General features: G+C 31.7%; 1 protein-coding gene across 1 annotated transcript; it reads left to right on the forward strand.

The window, feature by feature from the left end:
• The first annotated feature begins 378 nt into the window (after positions 1–378).
• Positions 379–10,599, forward strand: LOC123720211. The gene is made up of 3 exons (XM_045676749.1): positions 379–760; positions 4,418–4,545; positions 10,366–10,599. The coding sequence occupies exons 1-3, from the start codon at positions 379–381 to the stop codon at positions 10,549–10,551; spliced, it is 696 nt and encodes a 231-aa protein (XP_045532705.1). The 3' UTR covers positions 10,552–10,599.
• The last annotated feature ends 8,468 nt before the right edge of the window (positions 10,600–19,067 follow it).

A 19,067-nucleotide genomic window follows, 5' to 3' on the forward strand; every position in this document is an offset into this window, starting at 1 on the left:
CCTTTTAGGTTATATAATAAAATATTGATCATTAAAATATAAATGAGTTTTATATAAGATTCACCACATCCATTTCTACCAGCCAACTTCAACTTAACCTTAAGACAAGCACAATTTTCCATTTCGCTACACACCCACACAGTTGCGAGACAAAATGGCGCATTCACACCAACCGTATACAAACAACACTCGGTACGCTTACTCGACGCTCTTCATACAAAATGTTCAAATCCATGCTTTGTGCATACACCTCTAGACAGTATCCCCGATCACAGGCACAATTCTTTTTCTATGGTACATAGACTATAAATACGCGGTGGAGTCATTTGTGTGTACAGTCTTTTTTATTGCACGAACCAACGTGGTTCAAGGGTCAAAATGTTTGGAAAAGTGTTAGTTCTGACCTTATTATTAGGATTTGTAACAGCTGACGAGTTTGGAATAAAATACATAATGAGAGTGTATGAAGACTGCCAAAATTCGGACATCATCCCTTGCTTGAAGCGAAAAGCTATTTTGTTCTTTGATAGAGCTGCAAAAATGGATTCCATACCCTTGATCGATGGAGTGGAGGCTGTGAAGCTTTCAAATGTGGACCTACCTAGTGAAAATGAAATTTTACCAAGAAGTTTAGGGAGCAAGGATGAAGCGTTGTCAGAAATCCTTTGGAATAGAATTGCGGCCTTTGCCAATTCAAGGTCGATACAACTGTCATTGCCGAAGGTCACGGGTGAAGAACTGAATAAGGGTGTGGAAGAAGGTAAGACATTAAAACATTAAATATAACATTTATTAATATTTTAATTAATAACCACTTTACGAATAAGGGTGTGGAAGAAGGTAAGACATTAAAACATTAAATATAACATTTATTAATATTTTAATTAATAACCACTTTACGTTGAACCTTTGGAAAAAATATAAATGCTTTAGAGCTTTTGGCGAAAAAAGCGCTCCTACGTAATCGTCAGGGTACTTAATGAGTGTTGTCTATATATGTATGTCACACTTGCATACATATATATATTCTATATATTATATATATATATATGTACTATTCTTATTCTAATTATATAATTGTGATATTTATATTTATAATCTCATAAATTTAGTACGTATATACGTTATTTTATTGGTTAATTGGATATGTGCTTAACATAAAACTGTGTCGTACATAACGGAATTTATAAACATTCCTCTAAAAGAGTGACAAATTATATGACATTGCAAAATACATAAGTACAAATTTTTAAAAGGCCGGCAACGCACTAGCGAGCCCTCTAAAATTGACAACGTCCATGGGCGGCAGTATCACTTAACATCAAATGAGCCTGCTGTCAGTTTGCCCCCTGTGCTATAAAAAACACAACCTCATCATTATTAAAATTCCCTCATAATTCTATGCAATCTTAATAAAACTACAATGGTATTGTGTCTTTAGAGATAACAAAATATTAATAATATACCGTTTAAGGACGTTTTATGCTTTCGTATTATTACTATCGCAAAACATTATCCGAACAACGCTATTGTCTATTTATTTATTAATTACGTATTCACGTATAATTAACATTTCAAAAAGATATTATAATGTATAAAATTTATTACGGATATTACATATTGTAACCAAACTATGAAAATAAATAGTTGAATCGGTACATTTTACTAAAACGAAATTCCCAGAGAAATTCTTCTATAACAGCTCACCCTATTTGAATTGTTTTATGCAGGCATTAAAGTACATTATACTTCAAACCATAGAAACGATTGCCCTTTTGCCATGTCCTGAATTCATTGCTTTCTCCAGAGTTAGCTTTATCTTAGATATAATTTGCAGGTGAATGCCGTGATGAATGTAACGTACTGTTTATCTGATGAGGCATGGCCTGAGGAAATTTTTACTTGATAATGTCTATAAGACATTTTTTAATATCTAACAATAATATGTCAAATATTTTACGTACGTACTATTTATGTACTGCTATTTTATTATCCAAAGAATACGTATATAGATATTTTATAGACATTTATATTTAAATAGAATTTAAATTGGGAACTATATTTGAAAAAAAATTAAGTAATTTAGTAAAATATTGTCTGTGGGAAAGTCGTGCTGTGATTGCTCCTCACGATTTAACGAGTGTTTTAAACAAAAGATGGCTATGACTAAGCTGTAGACATGATTATTTGATGGGTGATGAAATAAAAAGAGCATGAGGTACGTTGTTTTATGAAATAGAAATTATAAATAATCAACAATGCGAAAATGTTTCTTTGGCAACGTCACAAACATCACGTCTTTGGCCTGTTGATTGTTTCTCGTAAAAAACAAATGTTAAAATAGAATACGTCACAGTTACTCGTTGTTCTGTAGGTTTATCTGATTAATTGAGTTTATGAAAAATAAACAAAAACACAGAAAATCTTTACATTAATATTTTTATGGGATAGACCTGGACCTACTAGAAATATCAGATATCTGTTGATTTAATATTTTTCTTTAAAGGCATTGATCGGCCTTACTATGCCTGACATAGACATTCGATTTATGGTTTTAGGCATGTTTCCTCAAAATGTTTTCCTTCACCGTAAGATAAAGTGGGCACACATAAAGTATTGGTACCATACAAAAACGGGCGTGCTTCGAACGCAGGAAACAGTTTAAAGAACATTTCTATCCACCAGGCCAACAATGTACTGTACTGTTTAGAATTGTCCTAATTGAGGTGTATCTATTAAAAAGAATATTAAAGAGAAAGCAGGCATTATCTTGTTAAGATATATAACACTCATAACTGCTCATAATTGTTGCTCTTGATCTCAATTAACATTAATTAATAGTTACTATGTGCTTTATGGCTTCTATAAGAATTGACTAACTGCCTTGGAAGAAATAATATGCTTGTTAGTAACATTTCTAAGAAAAGAATGTCTCCAAGAATGAAAAACATTTCATTACGGATTACAAAAAAAAACAGAGGCTCTGCCTTTATTTTGGTCAAAGATTTTTGCATCGGTTACAATGCTTGTTTTCATGTTAATACAGTCGTTCGTGTGTTAGCTAAATCGTCAATATACTTACATATACTTTTTCTCAAGTTCAATGACCTAAAATACTTAAAACGTTGTAATCCTTACATTGTTTACTAAGTAGTTTAACACTTTTATTTTGATAATACTTAAAAAGTAGTACATAATTCATCTGCTAAAAGCAATTCATCATAAATGTTAAACTTATAATAATTGACGTTGACTTTCTATGATTTCTACTTCAAAATTGCATCTATCGTAAGCAAATCTAAAGTACGAAGCTGAGCACTTATTACGAAAATTCTTTGAAAAGACGTTTAAGCATAAAAGCTTCCAAATAAATTAATAAACATGTAATTTATATTCTACGCCCTCTTTTATTTATTTTATTTTATTCATATAAAAAATACATTATGTATAATAATAAAGTATAAATCCATATTCCCAAAAATGACCAATTTCTAATTCCTTGTCCGCTGTCAGTCCTCTACACGTTAATCATAGATTATTTGGCGCGTGTTATTGTCTTTACGCAACCAGAAATGAGGCATGTATTTAACACAAATATCATAGTTAGGAGTTAACGCCTAGTAAAATTACATGTAACGGTTGTAACGCCCAAACGGTTTTCCTACTTTTCTTTTTTTCACTTTTCTAACGTGTGTAATTATGTCGCTACGAATCACGGGTCGCTGAACACGTAAATAGTTTTGTTATTGTCAGACGACACCGGTACCCTTAGAAATAATACGTAATATGAAATAGACTATGATTATTGAATAGTAACGATATAGATAAATATATATTTCTGTATCTTAACAAGCGACACTTGGGCTTATTTAGATCTCGATGGCGACGCGAAGATCCACCTTGCATATTAAAATCACAGAGTATCATTAAACAGTATATGAGTGATCGTCCCACTCTGTTTTTACACATACAGGTAAAAAATCTAAAGACAATTTTAGTTTCTATTTTTTTTTATATAATTGTCTGACGGGTGAGAATGTAAAAGGCGCGTATCTTCGATTGGACTTGGAGATGCAGTCGACCAATCACAATGAAACGATTCGCGCAATCGTATCGTCTTTCATTTTGGTATCTCAACATCCTTCTTCTCATTCCAAATTTGAATATTGATTTAAACCCGTGTGCGTTGTCGCAAATGAAATTATTTGCTGTCATATTTTAAAATTTTAAACAAATTAATGACAGTATTTATTTAATATTCTACGAGTAAAATGATTAAAATACCATACTCTATAGTCAACAACGAAGTGTCAAAAAGGAATTTGAAAATTGTTATTGATATTTATTGTATGGATGTATACGATAATCTCCTTATATTTAATTAATATGGCTAATAAATAATTGTTCTCAATTCCAGGTCGTGGTAAAATGAAGAAAATGATGGGGATGATGATGATGGGAGCTGCAATGAAAATGGCTGCCATGATACCTGTCGCAATCGCCGGTCTCTTCATATTGGCGGGAAAAGCGCTCATTGTGTCAAAGGTAAGAAATCTTCTAAAAAGTCTTTCTTGATTAAATATAACAAACACATTTCAAAATTATATTTTATGAGATACTTAAAGTTTTAAATTTTCTTTAAAAGTTTGGTATATGTAGTAAATAAGTATCTTTAAAGAATTTCGTATTTTAAATTTAATAATTTGTGGCGATACCGTTTCCAAATAAACACGAGTTGGTTGTTAACTCACCAAGGACTTTAAGCTACCACCAGCAAGTGAGAGTCGTTTTTTACGCCGGCTTTTTCTCTCGGCCTACATCCTCTGTCTTCTTTGCCGATGAGTAGGGATGTCTACTTATTTAAATTAAATGACGAGGAATAAGTGACACTTGTATCCTATGTTTCATAATAAACATATGTTGTTTTATTTTGAAGATACATCTGTATAGCACTAAATATATAAATTAATAAACGTAAATCAATAAAGTAGGTGCCTATATAAACTAGGCCTAGTGACATAAACAAAAGACTATATCTAGACCCCCAGTTCCCATAACCTTACTGTGTCAACTCTAGATGTCAATACATAATCGCCTTAAACAATGCTCACGCATTTCTTTACATACAATTCCGGTCATTGTTATGGGTGAAAACGTGTAATTATTTCTGTACATCATGGGAAATAGCCCATTTAAATATAGTACAACACATAATTCTTTCGATATATGTTAATTCGCGAGCAAGGCCGGAAAAAGGAATTATAATAAAGAGAAATTATCCTTAACAATTTTCATTACTAAACATCATTCAATATATACACATACATATTGGAGCTTTATTAATGAATCCATATAAAAATTGGTTAGTCAACATTTCTTTATGTGTATTAGTTGTGTTAGTATAAGTTAAACGTCTAAGTTAGTTTTTTTTCGTGGTCTAGTATTGTATGGTTCCTTTTAGGGTAATAGCCTCCTCCATAATTTTCCATTACTATTTTTCTCAATGCATTGTTCAGATCTAATTGTCTTATTTTGGATGTAAGGAATCTTACGTTGATAGTGCATAATTTTAATTGTGATGACGTTGAGCGCCTTTTATATTAGTATCATTGTCCCGTTCTTCGTTTCTCATATGAAATGGCGGTTATACTTTTAAGCAAGCTTAATTTAAAAAATAGACATTCTCATTATTTACATGAAACGAAAATTTTATTTTCTAACTAAAAATGGAAATATGTATATTTCGTATACCCATCTCATATCAGATCATAAATCTAACATTAGCACTTAACCCGCCGCATTAAACAATAAGCAGACCATAAATAAATTCGATTAACAATAACGAACTCTTCTGACATCGTCAAATTCTAGTTATGCCAGACATTTCTTACGAAATAGCTTTTATTTCTTATAAAGTTAGTTGACCCGGCAGAATTATATATATTATTTTAATGATAAGCAAATGTCATCGCTCGTGGAAAGTATAACACGGATCTATTAGAAAATGTAATGATCGTTAAAAGAAATTACGATTTTCTAACGATCTTCTTATGCCAACGAATTGTGTCCAATGAGATGGCACAGTTGCTGTATCTGGAACAATGATGTGAAATCTATGGTATTGAACTTAATGATGAGTGAGTGTGATGAGTGGAGGGTATTGTCTTTCAATTATTTGAAGTAATATGAATAGGACGACGTACCTATAAACAGGACTGCGTGTATATATATATATATATATATATATATATATTTTCAATATTTTTTGACGTTTTATTGTTATATTTTAGTTAATCTTAACCTCAATGTAGCAAATTACATTGTGCATTGAAGTGTTCAATAAATATTGCTATATTATAAGGTTGCCCTTGGAAATAACGTATCAATTCTAATTACACCTAGGCTACACAATACACACAAGTACTTTTAACCAGAAAAGGCGTTAAGTAATTACAATTATAGAATTATTAATTTGTCACTGATATACCCAATATACCACCTAAATCTGACGGAGACCATGCAAGTCCGTAGTAAAACTGTTACATATATTAACGTGTTGGAATCTTTAATAGAACATTTTAAGTCGATACTTAGATTGTTAGTTACGCTTAACTAAAATACAGTTATGGCATCAGCTTGTCTTTTATATGTTAAGTACTATTGTCTCCATGACTAAGTTGGTCGACCATCATATTACCTATACATTCCCGGCAAAAAATCACATTCGATAACGCGAAAACATCACAGAGTATATAGAATTAAATGATTGATATAACACTCCGTTAACACAATGATGATACATGAAACCATTATGTCGTTAAATATTATTAATGAAAGGGCTTTGTTAGTATTTGTAAAGCCCTTAATTTTGTTGAGAGAGTACAGACTTTCACTGTCACAGATTATAGAACATTAACTATTGATTCAGGTTTTAATCTTTGCTATTTTCTAAAACTTTGGAATGAAAATATTATTCTCTGTGTACCTTCTAGCATCCGATTTTAGTAACTTATTTCTATTAAATTATCTGGTCTACCAAAAATAATGATAGCTCAAATATTCTTCAAAATGTATCAACACGACATTAATGCCATTGTTGTATGTTAAAATGTTTGTGTTTTCAATTGATATCCTGAAAACATTTCATAAAATGATGTCAATATACCAGTTTGATCGGTCATTGGCTTGTACCTAAATGTAAAGTAAAATAAATCTTTATGTATTATTTTTAAAGTTTAAAGTCAATTGGCGTTGCTTGAACTAGAATTTAATAAGATTACAGCGGCCTTCGGTGTACCATTTACGTACCACTGTAACGTGTAATCGTGTAAAGAGTTTAATGTTACCAGGCAAATAATTTATTAAATTATCCTAAATATAGGGTAAAAACTACATTAACTAATTCGTCATTTATTATAATGTTGCCTATTTTATAACTTGCGATTTTTTAAACCAATTTATTAAAAATAAACATTAATTAAGTCTGAGACATTATTACAATTTATTAATATTTCCAAATTACTAAGAAATACTTAAGAATAAACAATTTAACTCTCCAAATCAGAATATTTTCTACTGAAGGTTAAAATGAAAATACATAAAAAGTTATAATATAAATATTGTGTGGTATTGCTGAACATATCTGGCAACACTACTATAGAATTAATCAGTTTACTGATCACTTAGCTGTCACTCAGTAACGCACAGAGGAAGCAACAAGACAGAAGCAATTCATAATTTCTTTCGTTTAAAGTAAATCTCGTGCGGCTTATAAATATTACGCCGTAAGAGATTTACTTAGAACGATTGTAATTACACAACGCGTTAAAAGTTATAGGTAATTATAGTGATTAGTCTGTAGTTTTTTATCAATATAAATATATTCTCGGCAGCTGTCTTAGCAAAAATTTGCGTGGTGGTAGAAAAACCTCTGCGTCTAACGGTAAACTTAGTTGATATTCCTAATGGGACATAAATATTTATTTCTATCTAACATTTATTAATTACCTTTTTTATATTTTGGCAGTCATTTAATACAAACTAAATAGACAACTTACGAATACAAAATGTTACTACATGTAAAAACAAATACAAAGCCTTAAAAGGCTTACAAATTATGAATAATGCTGTACAGCTTGCTAGCTAGTGGACTGTGAAATGTGTGTTTAATCTTTATATGTATTGAATGTCAGGAGTAACTGTATAATATATGTTAGGTATGTATGAGCAAACTGCACTAATTAACTAAAAATATGATAGGGTGAGATGTAAGAAGCTAACAACCCTAAGGTTCCCTGAGCCGTACAGACGTACCCTAACAAATAAATAGTGAATATATAAATAAGTACGGGATGTTATGCACCAAGAAACCTAAGGTAACAGACGGACCCCTACGGGTAGAATCAAAGGTTTAAGGTGGATTATCTCAAAGCTATCGGGCAGGCTCACCACGATAATTAAGGGATTGAAGTAGTCTTCGCCACTTTGAGAGGAAGCTAGAAATAAATGCGACAAAGCAATATTCAAATCTGATTTATTATTCAAAGACATTATCTTAAATAAATGATATTACTCTAGTTAGCTGTTCGTGTATTGCGCATCTTCAGCTGATAAGATTTGGAATACACGTGATCCATGTCAGCAGTTGGTTGATGTTCAAAATGAAATCTGAACAAATGATATCCCTGTAAATTCAGTGTTGGCCTAGTGGCTTCAACGTGAGACTCTCACCGCTGAGGTCGTATGTTCGAGCCCCGCATCGATGGACGTTCTTTTTATGTGCGCATTTAACATTTGCTCGAACGGTCAAGGAAAACACCGTGAGGAAACCGGCTTGCCTAAGACTCAAAACGTCGGCATATGTCAAGCACAGGAGGCTCGTCACCTACTTGCCTATTAGATTAACAAATGATCATGAAACAGATACAGAATTTTGATGCCCGTTACATTCAGGGTAACATTCCAAATTCCGAAAATGATATTGTTTTTATTAAATATTGACAAATATACTCGAAAAACAATACTTACAAAAAAGGTAATAAATACACTAAACGGAATCCCAAATATCCCAATTCGCAATTCATCAATTTATCTTAAAATCCCTCCTCTTTGTGTGACAAGATACACAGAATTGTTCCATGTGCCTCGTACGAAATCGAGTTACCTACATAATCCGCCAATGTTTCGGGTTTTATCTATGAGAGAAACTATGACAAATATTGATATTTTCCACCTCACCAAAAAAGATGTTATGAAGTATTTGAAGAGGCGGGAAGAATCTGTTTTTGTTTAAGCAGTAATTTGAAATATTAAGTGATATTTGTTGTATATTTGATACAATAAATATCAGTTTTCTTTAGTTTAATTTTTTTAAATATATTTTGTTGTTTGTTCTGTTACATAATACATATTGATAATCCATATAATCTGTTTTGGCTTTCTGTATTGTCTAAGTGTTTTGTTTTATAATATGTATGTTATCTGTAAGATTACTAATAATTAAATAAATAAATAATCACATTTAAAATGTAAATAGTCACATTCATTACGTTTTAAAAGTTAATATAAATTTATTATAAAGATATTGAAGGTTGATAAAAATGTTCTATCATTTTGGTCAATGATTGAAAAACTTTAAATGCATAATCATTGTAGATTCATAAAAATTTGAAAGTTTTTCGTAGCGCTAATTGTTAATTTCGTAATTCTTATATTTATTTACTATTTTTACATTAAGTAAAGTTCTAGGATTTTCTTTAATGGTTGTTAATATTGATATTCAATAAGTATTCATGTAAGGGGAGAGTAATCTCATTATATTATATATTAATGTAAGGCTTCGCATTGAAAAATTACGTCTCAACCTTTGGTTACGCTTTATATTGGCATAATTTCATATCACACCAAGCAATCATATTTTCTATTACACCTACAATATAGCTTTGAAACCCATTACTTAAATATCTTAATATAATATTAATTTCCTAATTAATCGTTAAGGTAACGGCGTTGCAATTCAATAAGTAAATACATATTATACCTCGCACTACAACGGATAAAAAGACCTCATTGATAATTAGCCGTCGATGAGCATAATCTTAGATTCATATCATTCATCATAGATAGAAATCATTCATTTTGGTATTTTACCGCGTACTACCACCACCACTTTATGGGACCGCCTTAGGTGTATGAAAAAAATAAAAGTAACTGGCAAGAAAAGAGCGTACCAACTTTTAAAAGGTAGACAATGCGAGCCTTATGGTAATATCAATGAGTGGCACTTAACTTCAGGTTCTAAAAGTTCTAAAAATTGATATAAAGAGAGGTATGTACTAGAACTTGAAATTATTAATTTAATTCCAGATCGCCTTACTTCTTGCTGGCATCCTGGCACTGAAGAAGTTGATAGCAGCTAAGAACAGTGGTGGAGCCAGTCAAGACAGTCACAGCAGCCACGGCTGGTCTTCGGGAGGAGCAAGCGGAGGGTGGGATAGACGGTCATACAATGATGCTTCTGATATAGTATATTCCGCTTATAAAAAAGACTAATATTTTATCGATTTTGTTATAATTAAGGTTATTATGACGAAAAACAGGCACGGTGGAAAAATTAACCTTATTGTTAGAAGTTAACCTTGAGCGGGGTTTTTTTGAAATATCTCTGTGATATTTTGAAACTGGTTTTTAATATCAAATTTAGCTTTTCGAGTATAGCGATATACAATAGATTCTATGAAATACGTTCATTTGTCTTTTGTCCCTTCCTGTTCAAAGGCATGCTCTCTACGAATGTAATGAATATAACAATATTTAGTATAAAAGTTTAATTATTTAAAATATATAGTTAAACTTTTTAAATCAATATATATGCACAAAAAAAATTATTCAGTCTTGTATGTGGTAATTCAATAAACTGTTAAACAATCCATTGTTTGCTGCGCCATCTAGTACAGCATTGACAAACCTACTGCAGTATTCTAGCAGTAAAAACCATAAATCAATTTCTAAGCTATGTCTACAAAAACTTTTCACCACTTAGATTGCCCATTACCCATCAAATTATAAATATTATTATTTATAATTTGATATATAATTTAAAACGTACAAACTAGACAAAGACATTTTCGCTCTTGCACGAAATAAGTATTTGTAATAACGTTAGAAATATATTCGGATTGTAAGACGTTCCAATGATGTACCTTAATGTTTATTAATGTAATAATGGCTTTAATTTTTTGTAAATAATTTATTATAACTTATATTCTTAGATCTTTACGTGTTATTTACTATGTGTATTTGTTAATGATTGTTCATTGTTATTAGGACAATCATAAAAGTATTTTTTATAAAAAAGAAATTTGTTAGTGTTTCCTATTTATTAAATTATTTTTATGATAATTGTTAATTTTTTTTATCTCACCTTTGATCAACGATTAAAAATACTTGTGCAACGCAATATGAAATGCAATTTGGCATTTGCATTCTCACCATATACATACGAATGATAAGGATTCTCTGTTAAGGCATATACTATTTTAAATATAATAAAATATTGTTAAAAACACAGCGTTGTCAATAAACTTAGCTTTATAATGACCGAGGATAAGGGTTGATTTAAGAAAGTGTAGTGAAAGGCCTTTTTAGCAAATTTAACTAATGAAGTTATCTAAATTCAATTAATGGTGTTCTTAGTAAAACAGATATTAGATACGTCTATGTTATTGCACTTTAAATTGGAAATATTTAATATACATGAAGTAATTGGAAAATCTATGTTTTGTTGAAATTTTTATTTGTTAAATATTTTTGTCAATCTCTCATCTATTTCATAACTCTCCCTTCCTTATGAGCAACAAAATTAATGTGTGCCTGTCATATCGTGAATTCTATGAATAGGCCGCACTCGAATAGGTATCTCGATGCACAAGAACTTTATTACTGTCAAATTTCCGATAGAAAAAAAATTGAAGTGACGCTCTAAGATGGTCCGTATTCTCTGTATTAGACACAAAGTCGAGACATGAGCATCTTCTAAGAAAGTGTTAATTAATACTCTCGTATGTCAAAGAGATATTGAATTAGAACATGGCGATTTTTTCACGATATTTGCCATCAAATTTTGTATAAAATGTACATTGATGGTGAGATTAGCAGTTTAATTAAATCGTTATCGCCAATTTAACGTATTTAAAAATTTCAAGGGACTATAAAATATATGTTTGACCAGCCTAGGAGAGGGTGACCAGCCCAGATGCCTCCACAAAAGTTGGGGCCCCCACGATAGACTTTAATATTACAATTAATACTTCGTTTCAGAATAAATTATTTATTTCAAAACTCGTCGGAAACTTCACCCTTTTTGGCCCCAAAGCCTCCACTCGGTATTGTGCTTGACACAAAACTTCGTTGCTACCTACTGTATACCGTCTTGCTGTGCTATTAATTATGCATGAAACATTTTTTGTAAAATCAATCAAATCAAGGCAATTATAAAATTTCTTCTTACAATAGTATTAAGGTATATACTATATTGATAAGGGATTTTTGTAAAAACAAAACAAAGTTTACTTATATAAAATATTTAACTTTTATATACACACTAATCTTCTTACAAAATTTTCCTTTCTTTGTGATCCTAGAGTTACTCGAACTGAAAGTCTTCTATACGTACCTACGGCTCGCTTATCTGCTACATTCAATGGTCCAGTGAATGGGCTATCTCGCTCTTACAACTTAATTACAAACATTGATGAAAATATTAATGTGTTTTAAAACAGTCTACCTTTTTACGGTAACTTTGTTTAGCAGGCTCTTAATGTGGTGTAAGTTTTCATTTTGTTTGTTTGTTTATTACTGTTATTGTTATTTTTTATCTCTTAGTTTTAGTTTATTATAATTTTTTAGTTATTATTTTTTGTTTTGTTTTGTTCTATTTTATTTTGATTTATTTTGTGGTTATTTGTTTTATTTCCTTTATTCCTTTGATATATTGCTTATTTTCTAACATAATTGATGTGTATCCGTATGTCTGTTAAATTGGAGAAGTCATATTTTCTTGTATTTTTTAGGCATACACATTGTTTTAGAATGTATATATAAATAAATAAATAAAATCATTTTAATGATTCTTTTAAATAACTGAAGTACTCTTCTATCTCTTTCTGTGAAATTCTTTTTACGCTATTATTAAAAGAGATAAATAAGTTCTTTATATACAGACAAATAAGTTAAAACGACTTATTATTTATGAATTTTTGAAATAGCTTCTGTTTTATAATTGAAAGTAAACTTTATGTTTCGTGTATTTTGTGACCCTTACCTCCCGATTTCACTCTAAAAAATGATAGATTTTATTCGTAACCAGACCATTTAACCATTTTACCCTCGTGCGTATTCAAACTTCCTATAACAATTAAACGTAACAGCAATTGGAAGTGATTGTTTCTATTTTGCGTGTTTCATGCGCCAGTTCTTACTATTTGTTCCGTAAAGTTCACTAGAGTTTAGAAACGCTGCATAACCGCTTGAGCACTTATAAAAAGTTTAGCGGTTTATGAAAATATATTATAGTAACTATTACGACTTAACATACATTTTCATACATAAACAATAAGCAATCCTTCGCTTGCACGCGTAATTGTTTTGCCTGAAAAGTATTTCAGATCCCGGAGACATGCCCTGCTGAGTGGAACTGACCAACCGCTAGCAGTCACGATCTCGATATTTAAGAGTTTCCTCAGTTCTGCTCTAGAATTGGATATATTTGTGACATATTTCGGATGACTGAGAGATGAATGTAAGTTTTAGTAGTTTAAGTATGTAAGTTAGTCTATATATTATAATTATTGTTACGTAAAATGAATAAATAAATAAATATTATCTTTACACGATCATCCTTGTCTAAGGGCCTCCTCCACTCTTTTCCGGTTCGTTCAGCATTGTGCCATACATATATTACTTCATACTTCATGATTTCTCCGATCCATTTCATAAACTATTTGTTCAGATGCCACATTCATGGAGCCTTCTCGTCGATCGGGTCTTGTCATCGGGTCATCCGTTCACTATTTTAAGTACTAGTTAATTTTTATCTGTACTCTATAATGTTTAATTTCTAGTTAGTTATTAGTTTGCAAGAACCCCACCGAAGGTGAAGGCCTGCTCCAAGGATCTCCAGATATCTCTGTTATGGGCAAACAACATACAGCTTAAAGTTACAAGATGTATTCAATCACAATTACCGATTAGAAAATCAAATTCAAATGAGATATGCTTCGGGGCATTGACGGTTAATCAAAACAAAAGAATAATCAAAATTCTAAATTTAAATAACATAGTTCAGAATGAAGGTTACTAGATTGTTACAGGTAAGTCAGAGACGCGTTTTAAAACTTCATTGAGATTGTGTATTCTTTTTTATTCTCATGCGGTTATATACCTACATGCTTAGTCGAATAGTAAACTGTATCAATGCAAATAATTGCTATATGTAATTATATATATTTTCATTAATTGACACGCATATTTTCATGTTAATTACAAGAGAAATCTACTGAAATTATACCGGATGACCAATTGTTTTCAGTCTAGGCTAAAAGTACTTTAAAAAACTTGCTTGTAACTCTTCGTTCTATTTTAGGATCCCTTTTTACCTACTCATGTATCCCGCCATATTGATTCTTGATTCTTGGGGTACAACGAACTCAGAGTACGCCGATAATTTGCGCTTGTGATGCAACTTCATAAAATTGTTACATGGCTAGGAAAGTAATTCGACAGTACTTCAGTATCTTAGCTTCAAAGTACCTTATGGGAACGTACGGTATCGGTACGGTAAGCGATATCCTCCGCCGTTACGTCATGTGCCCACAGCTAACCTAACCTAATCTTACATTCTGAAAAGGGCACATATGATACGGTGTAATAATTTAGTTAACGAATTACATAGGTCAACGGACCTTTTACACTGTCCTGTTGAGTGAACTGTCAAAAGTTTTATTATTTGTTAGTGCCTTTATTATGTATGACATGATAAATTAATCATAAGTTTTCTTTACATAGCTGAAACAAAAGACAATCGTGATCGACTACTAATAAGGATTTCCATTTCTATTATAACATTTACCCACTAGCCCGATACTTTTTTTTATATATTGTATAATGCGGACATTATGTCTCTAGGACAATTGTTAATATGGCTTAGGAACTTCCGTACTAATACAATTGTCATATATATATATATATAAAAATCAATGGCGCTACAACCTTTTTTAGGTCTGGGCCTCAGATTTCTTTATCTGTTTCATGATCATTGTTTAATCGAATAGGCAAGTAGGTGAACAGCCTTCTGTGCCTGACGCACGCCGTCGACTTTTCGGGTCCAAGGCAAGCCGGTTTCCTCACGATGTTTTCCTTCACCGTTCGAGCTAATGTTTAAGGCGTACATAGACAAAATCCATTGGTTTTCCGGCATAGCACACCCGGGGTTCGAACCTACGACCTCAGGGATGAGAGTCGCACTGCTCCTATATATATAAATGAAACCTTATTTCCCTTGGTTACGGCATCACGCGTGAACGGCTGGCAAAAAAATTGCGCGAAAAATTAGAAAACTTAGTAATATTTTTTTTCATTACATTCAAACTTTTTTGATGTAACCGTTTGACATAACATTGCGTGCTGCAAATATCGTCAAAGAAGATATAAGAAAAATGAATATAGTTTTGAGTATTATGCTTCGATTGGAGTTATTATGATAAAATACATATAAAATTATTGCAGTCGCTAATTGTTTGTGGCATTCATCTTGAAAATGCACGTTTTTCCCATGGCCAGTTATATGTCGCCTGTTCCCGTGTCGAAATACCAACAAAACTATTTATATACGCCTAAAAAACATAAAGCATTTTTATTTTATACCCGTCGAGATCAATATCCATAGTTAAGACAGGACAACGTCTGTCGGGTCCGCTAGTAACAAATAAAGCTGAGAAGTTCTATAAAACGTGATAATATCAGGAATTACTGGTTCGATTTTTTTTAATGCTTTTTTAAATCACTTATATTAATATTTCCAACAATTTAAGTTTCAATCTAAAGTATAACCATAACTGTGGACAAAATATTTACAAACAATAAAAAACGTAAATTATAACTTAATTTTTACTTATTTAATTTCATTCGCAGGTACCTGAAAGGTGCCAAAGTACGCTTCCTTTATATTCATCAGCTCACTACTGATTATATCAAGCTCTGTATGAGTACCGTTCATTCTGACAACAGAACTCTTACACTTACTCGACTTCGTAGGATTCTGTTGATTTTAAATTTAAGAAATAACAATGTTAATATACTGTAGGATTACTGTCCAGTATTTTTTTACAGATTGTATAAGAACATTACACCGGCCAAATGCAATACGAGACGATTCTTTTTATTCTTACCCTTGGAATTAAATAAAGATGACAATTTTATATTTATTAATAACTATATTTATTATTTACGCCGCTCTCATACCTTGTTAATGTTCCATTTTGGAGCCAACCGGCTAGAGACAATGGCAAGCGGCCGAATGGGATATATTTGATTCCTTGACGGGACGGGCTTTGATATGTGATTCTACTTGTGTGGACACGTGAGCCCGGTCTTACCTCCCTCGACCACGCGCCCGCACAGCCGGTGGCAAATACTAAAAGGCTAAAATATAACAGCTCCTCCAACTTCGATTTTGTTCCCTATGAAATAGACACTCTTGGGCCTTAGAGTACAAAAGTACAGGCACCATTTAAAGATGGTAGATAGTGTCGATGACTCCACAGCTTGTTATTCCTCGCTCAACGAATAAGTATCGCAATACAGTGAGGAAATATTGCCAGCGGTAAAGGTACACTGGCAAAGATACCAAAATTCATACAATAATAACGAATTGAAAACATATCTTTGTGTCTCTAGATGAATAGGATTTTTCCTATACTAAATATGAAGGATCCAAACGAATATTGCGTTTAAGTTTGGATAATTTCCTAGACTATGTACAGACGATTTTGAACACGCATTAACACATAACATTTGACAAAAAGAAAACTTTTCAATAATATGACAACAGAATGCGGTAATTTATCATATAACGCGAAATTATTGCATGCAAAGTCGATTGTAAAATTGTCTTCACATATGTCGAGATCAATAGTTTTTATTAATTTATGCATCGGAAAAGTAATTCTTAATGTATACAGTTAAAGCCGATTCAGAAGTACATATTATATCTGCAATGCGCTATATGGCTTAAACGTAACTTAATGGGTTATATATTTTCGCATAATCGACAGGGGCAGGACTTAAGAGGAAGTCACACTGTTACTCTGCGTCTTGTCCACATCGAGCAAATGGACACGTTTGGTAGTGGTCCATCAGAACTCCTGGACCATTCCGCACACTCCCTGACGCAGGCGTTTGTGCGTAGATTACACAACAATAAAGTTACTGCAGGTTAATTTGAGACCCGCCTAAGCTACTATAACTACTAGACAACACATCTAAATGTCAACGTGGTACTAGATCGTTATTATGCTACGCAATAATTTTAATAGTTTGTACTTAGTATCTCTTAAGATGTTGAAATCAAGTTAAGTGCATTTTTAATGGAAATTATACAAATACCTTTTCTAAACATATATGTATATATACCAGTATAAACTCTAATTAGCGGTCTATATATAAATAAATTGAATTTAACATTAGCTAGCTTTTGTATCATACTAATAATTTAAAACAAATTTTATTAAATTCTACTCATAATAATATTTCAGTGGCGCTACAAGTATATATTATTGATAGACGATACGATCAGCATTCTGGGACGGACATAATTAATTTTAGGATTTAAGAAATGCTGGCTTCCTAAGTATGTTTGCCTTTAACTTAGGATGAATTTATAGTGCACATCGAAAACAATCAAAATGCACAGCCGAGAATCAAACGCTGGATCTCAGGTTTCAGAGTCGCATGCTTAAATCAACTATATAACATATTTAACACATATTCTACTTGTAAGGTGATTTAAGGTAAATATTTTATTCCCTGTTTGTTAAGGTTTGCTTTATATCTGCCATCTAAGCAATTAGTTTAAAAATTAAGCTTTTTTTGGATTATTGTTAAGACTAGAATCATTAGAATTGGAATATAAACTATATTGTAGAACTCGCTACAAATACACAAAAAACGTCCTCTGTACTGTAAAAGTCATATTACTTTAAATAATAAAATGCAGGTTCTTATCAACTGAAGTAATTTATTCTGCTAAAAGATATTCCTTATTATATTATCAATGGCATCATACATATTAGGAGTAAACTTCAAAGTGTAAAAATGTTACATTTGTGATCTTGAGACGTAGAATATATTTTAAATAGTGTCAGTTTTAAAATAGTCGTTCGGCTATTTTAATAGATTACAGTACAGATAAAAAATGTTTCAGGTAAAACAGAAGTATTGTACCAATTGATACTTGGGGACACAATCACAACATAATTATTCATAAACAATATAACCTATATTCTCCTCTATAAGGCTGTGTCCCTAAACGAACTATAGGATACTGTGAAATAATTCTCAATAGCTTTTTCAATCCGTTGGACTTAATTTACGGTTTCATTAATAACGCCAGTAAATGTTGCTCAATCGAAACTATATTAAGACTAATTACAGTAAAATGTACCCAGTGTAGCACGTGTAAGCTTCATGGTACGAAAAACAACGTCATATCCAAAGTCCTTTCACAAACCATTATCATATCCAAAAATTTTGACACAAAAATTACCAATAATGATAAAACAATTTTCCATTTTCTCCACGTCGTTACAGAAAGATACGATGCGTTGACGAATTTTAGGCACATTCCTATCGGCGAGGTTCCGTAACCAGCCATCCGTACCGGGAGTGTAATACATGTATAAATAAAACGTCTTCCTCGACACTTGTTCAGTTAAACGCGATCGCTGGCTATGATGGATCGAGCGGGATGTACTAAGTAAATTGTATATCGAACAATGATTATGATTAGGTGC

Source organism: Pieris brassicae, chromosome 2 (genome assembly GCF_905147105.1).
Source record: "Pieris brassicae chromosome 2, ilPieBrab1.1, whole genome shotgun sequence".
Taxonomy (NCBI): domain Eukaryota; kingdom Metazoa; phylum Arthropoda; class Insecta; order Lepidoptera; family Pieridae; genus Pieris; species Pieris brassicae.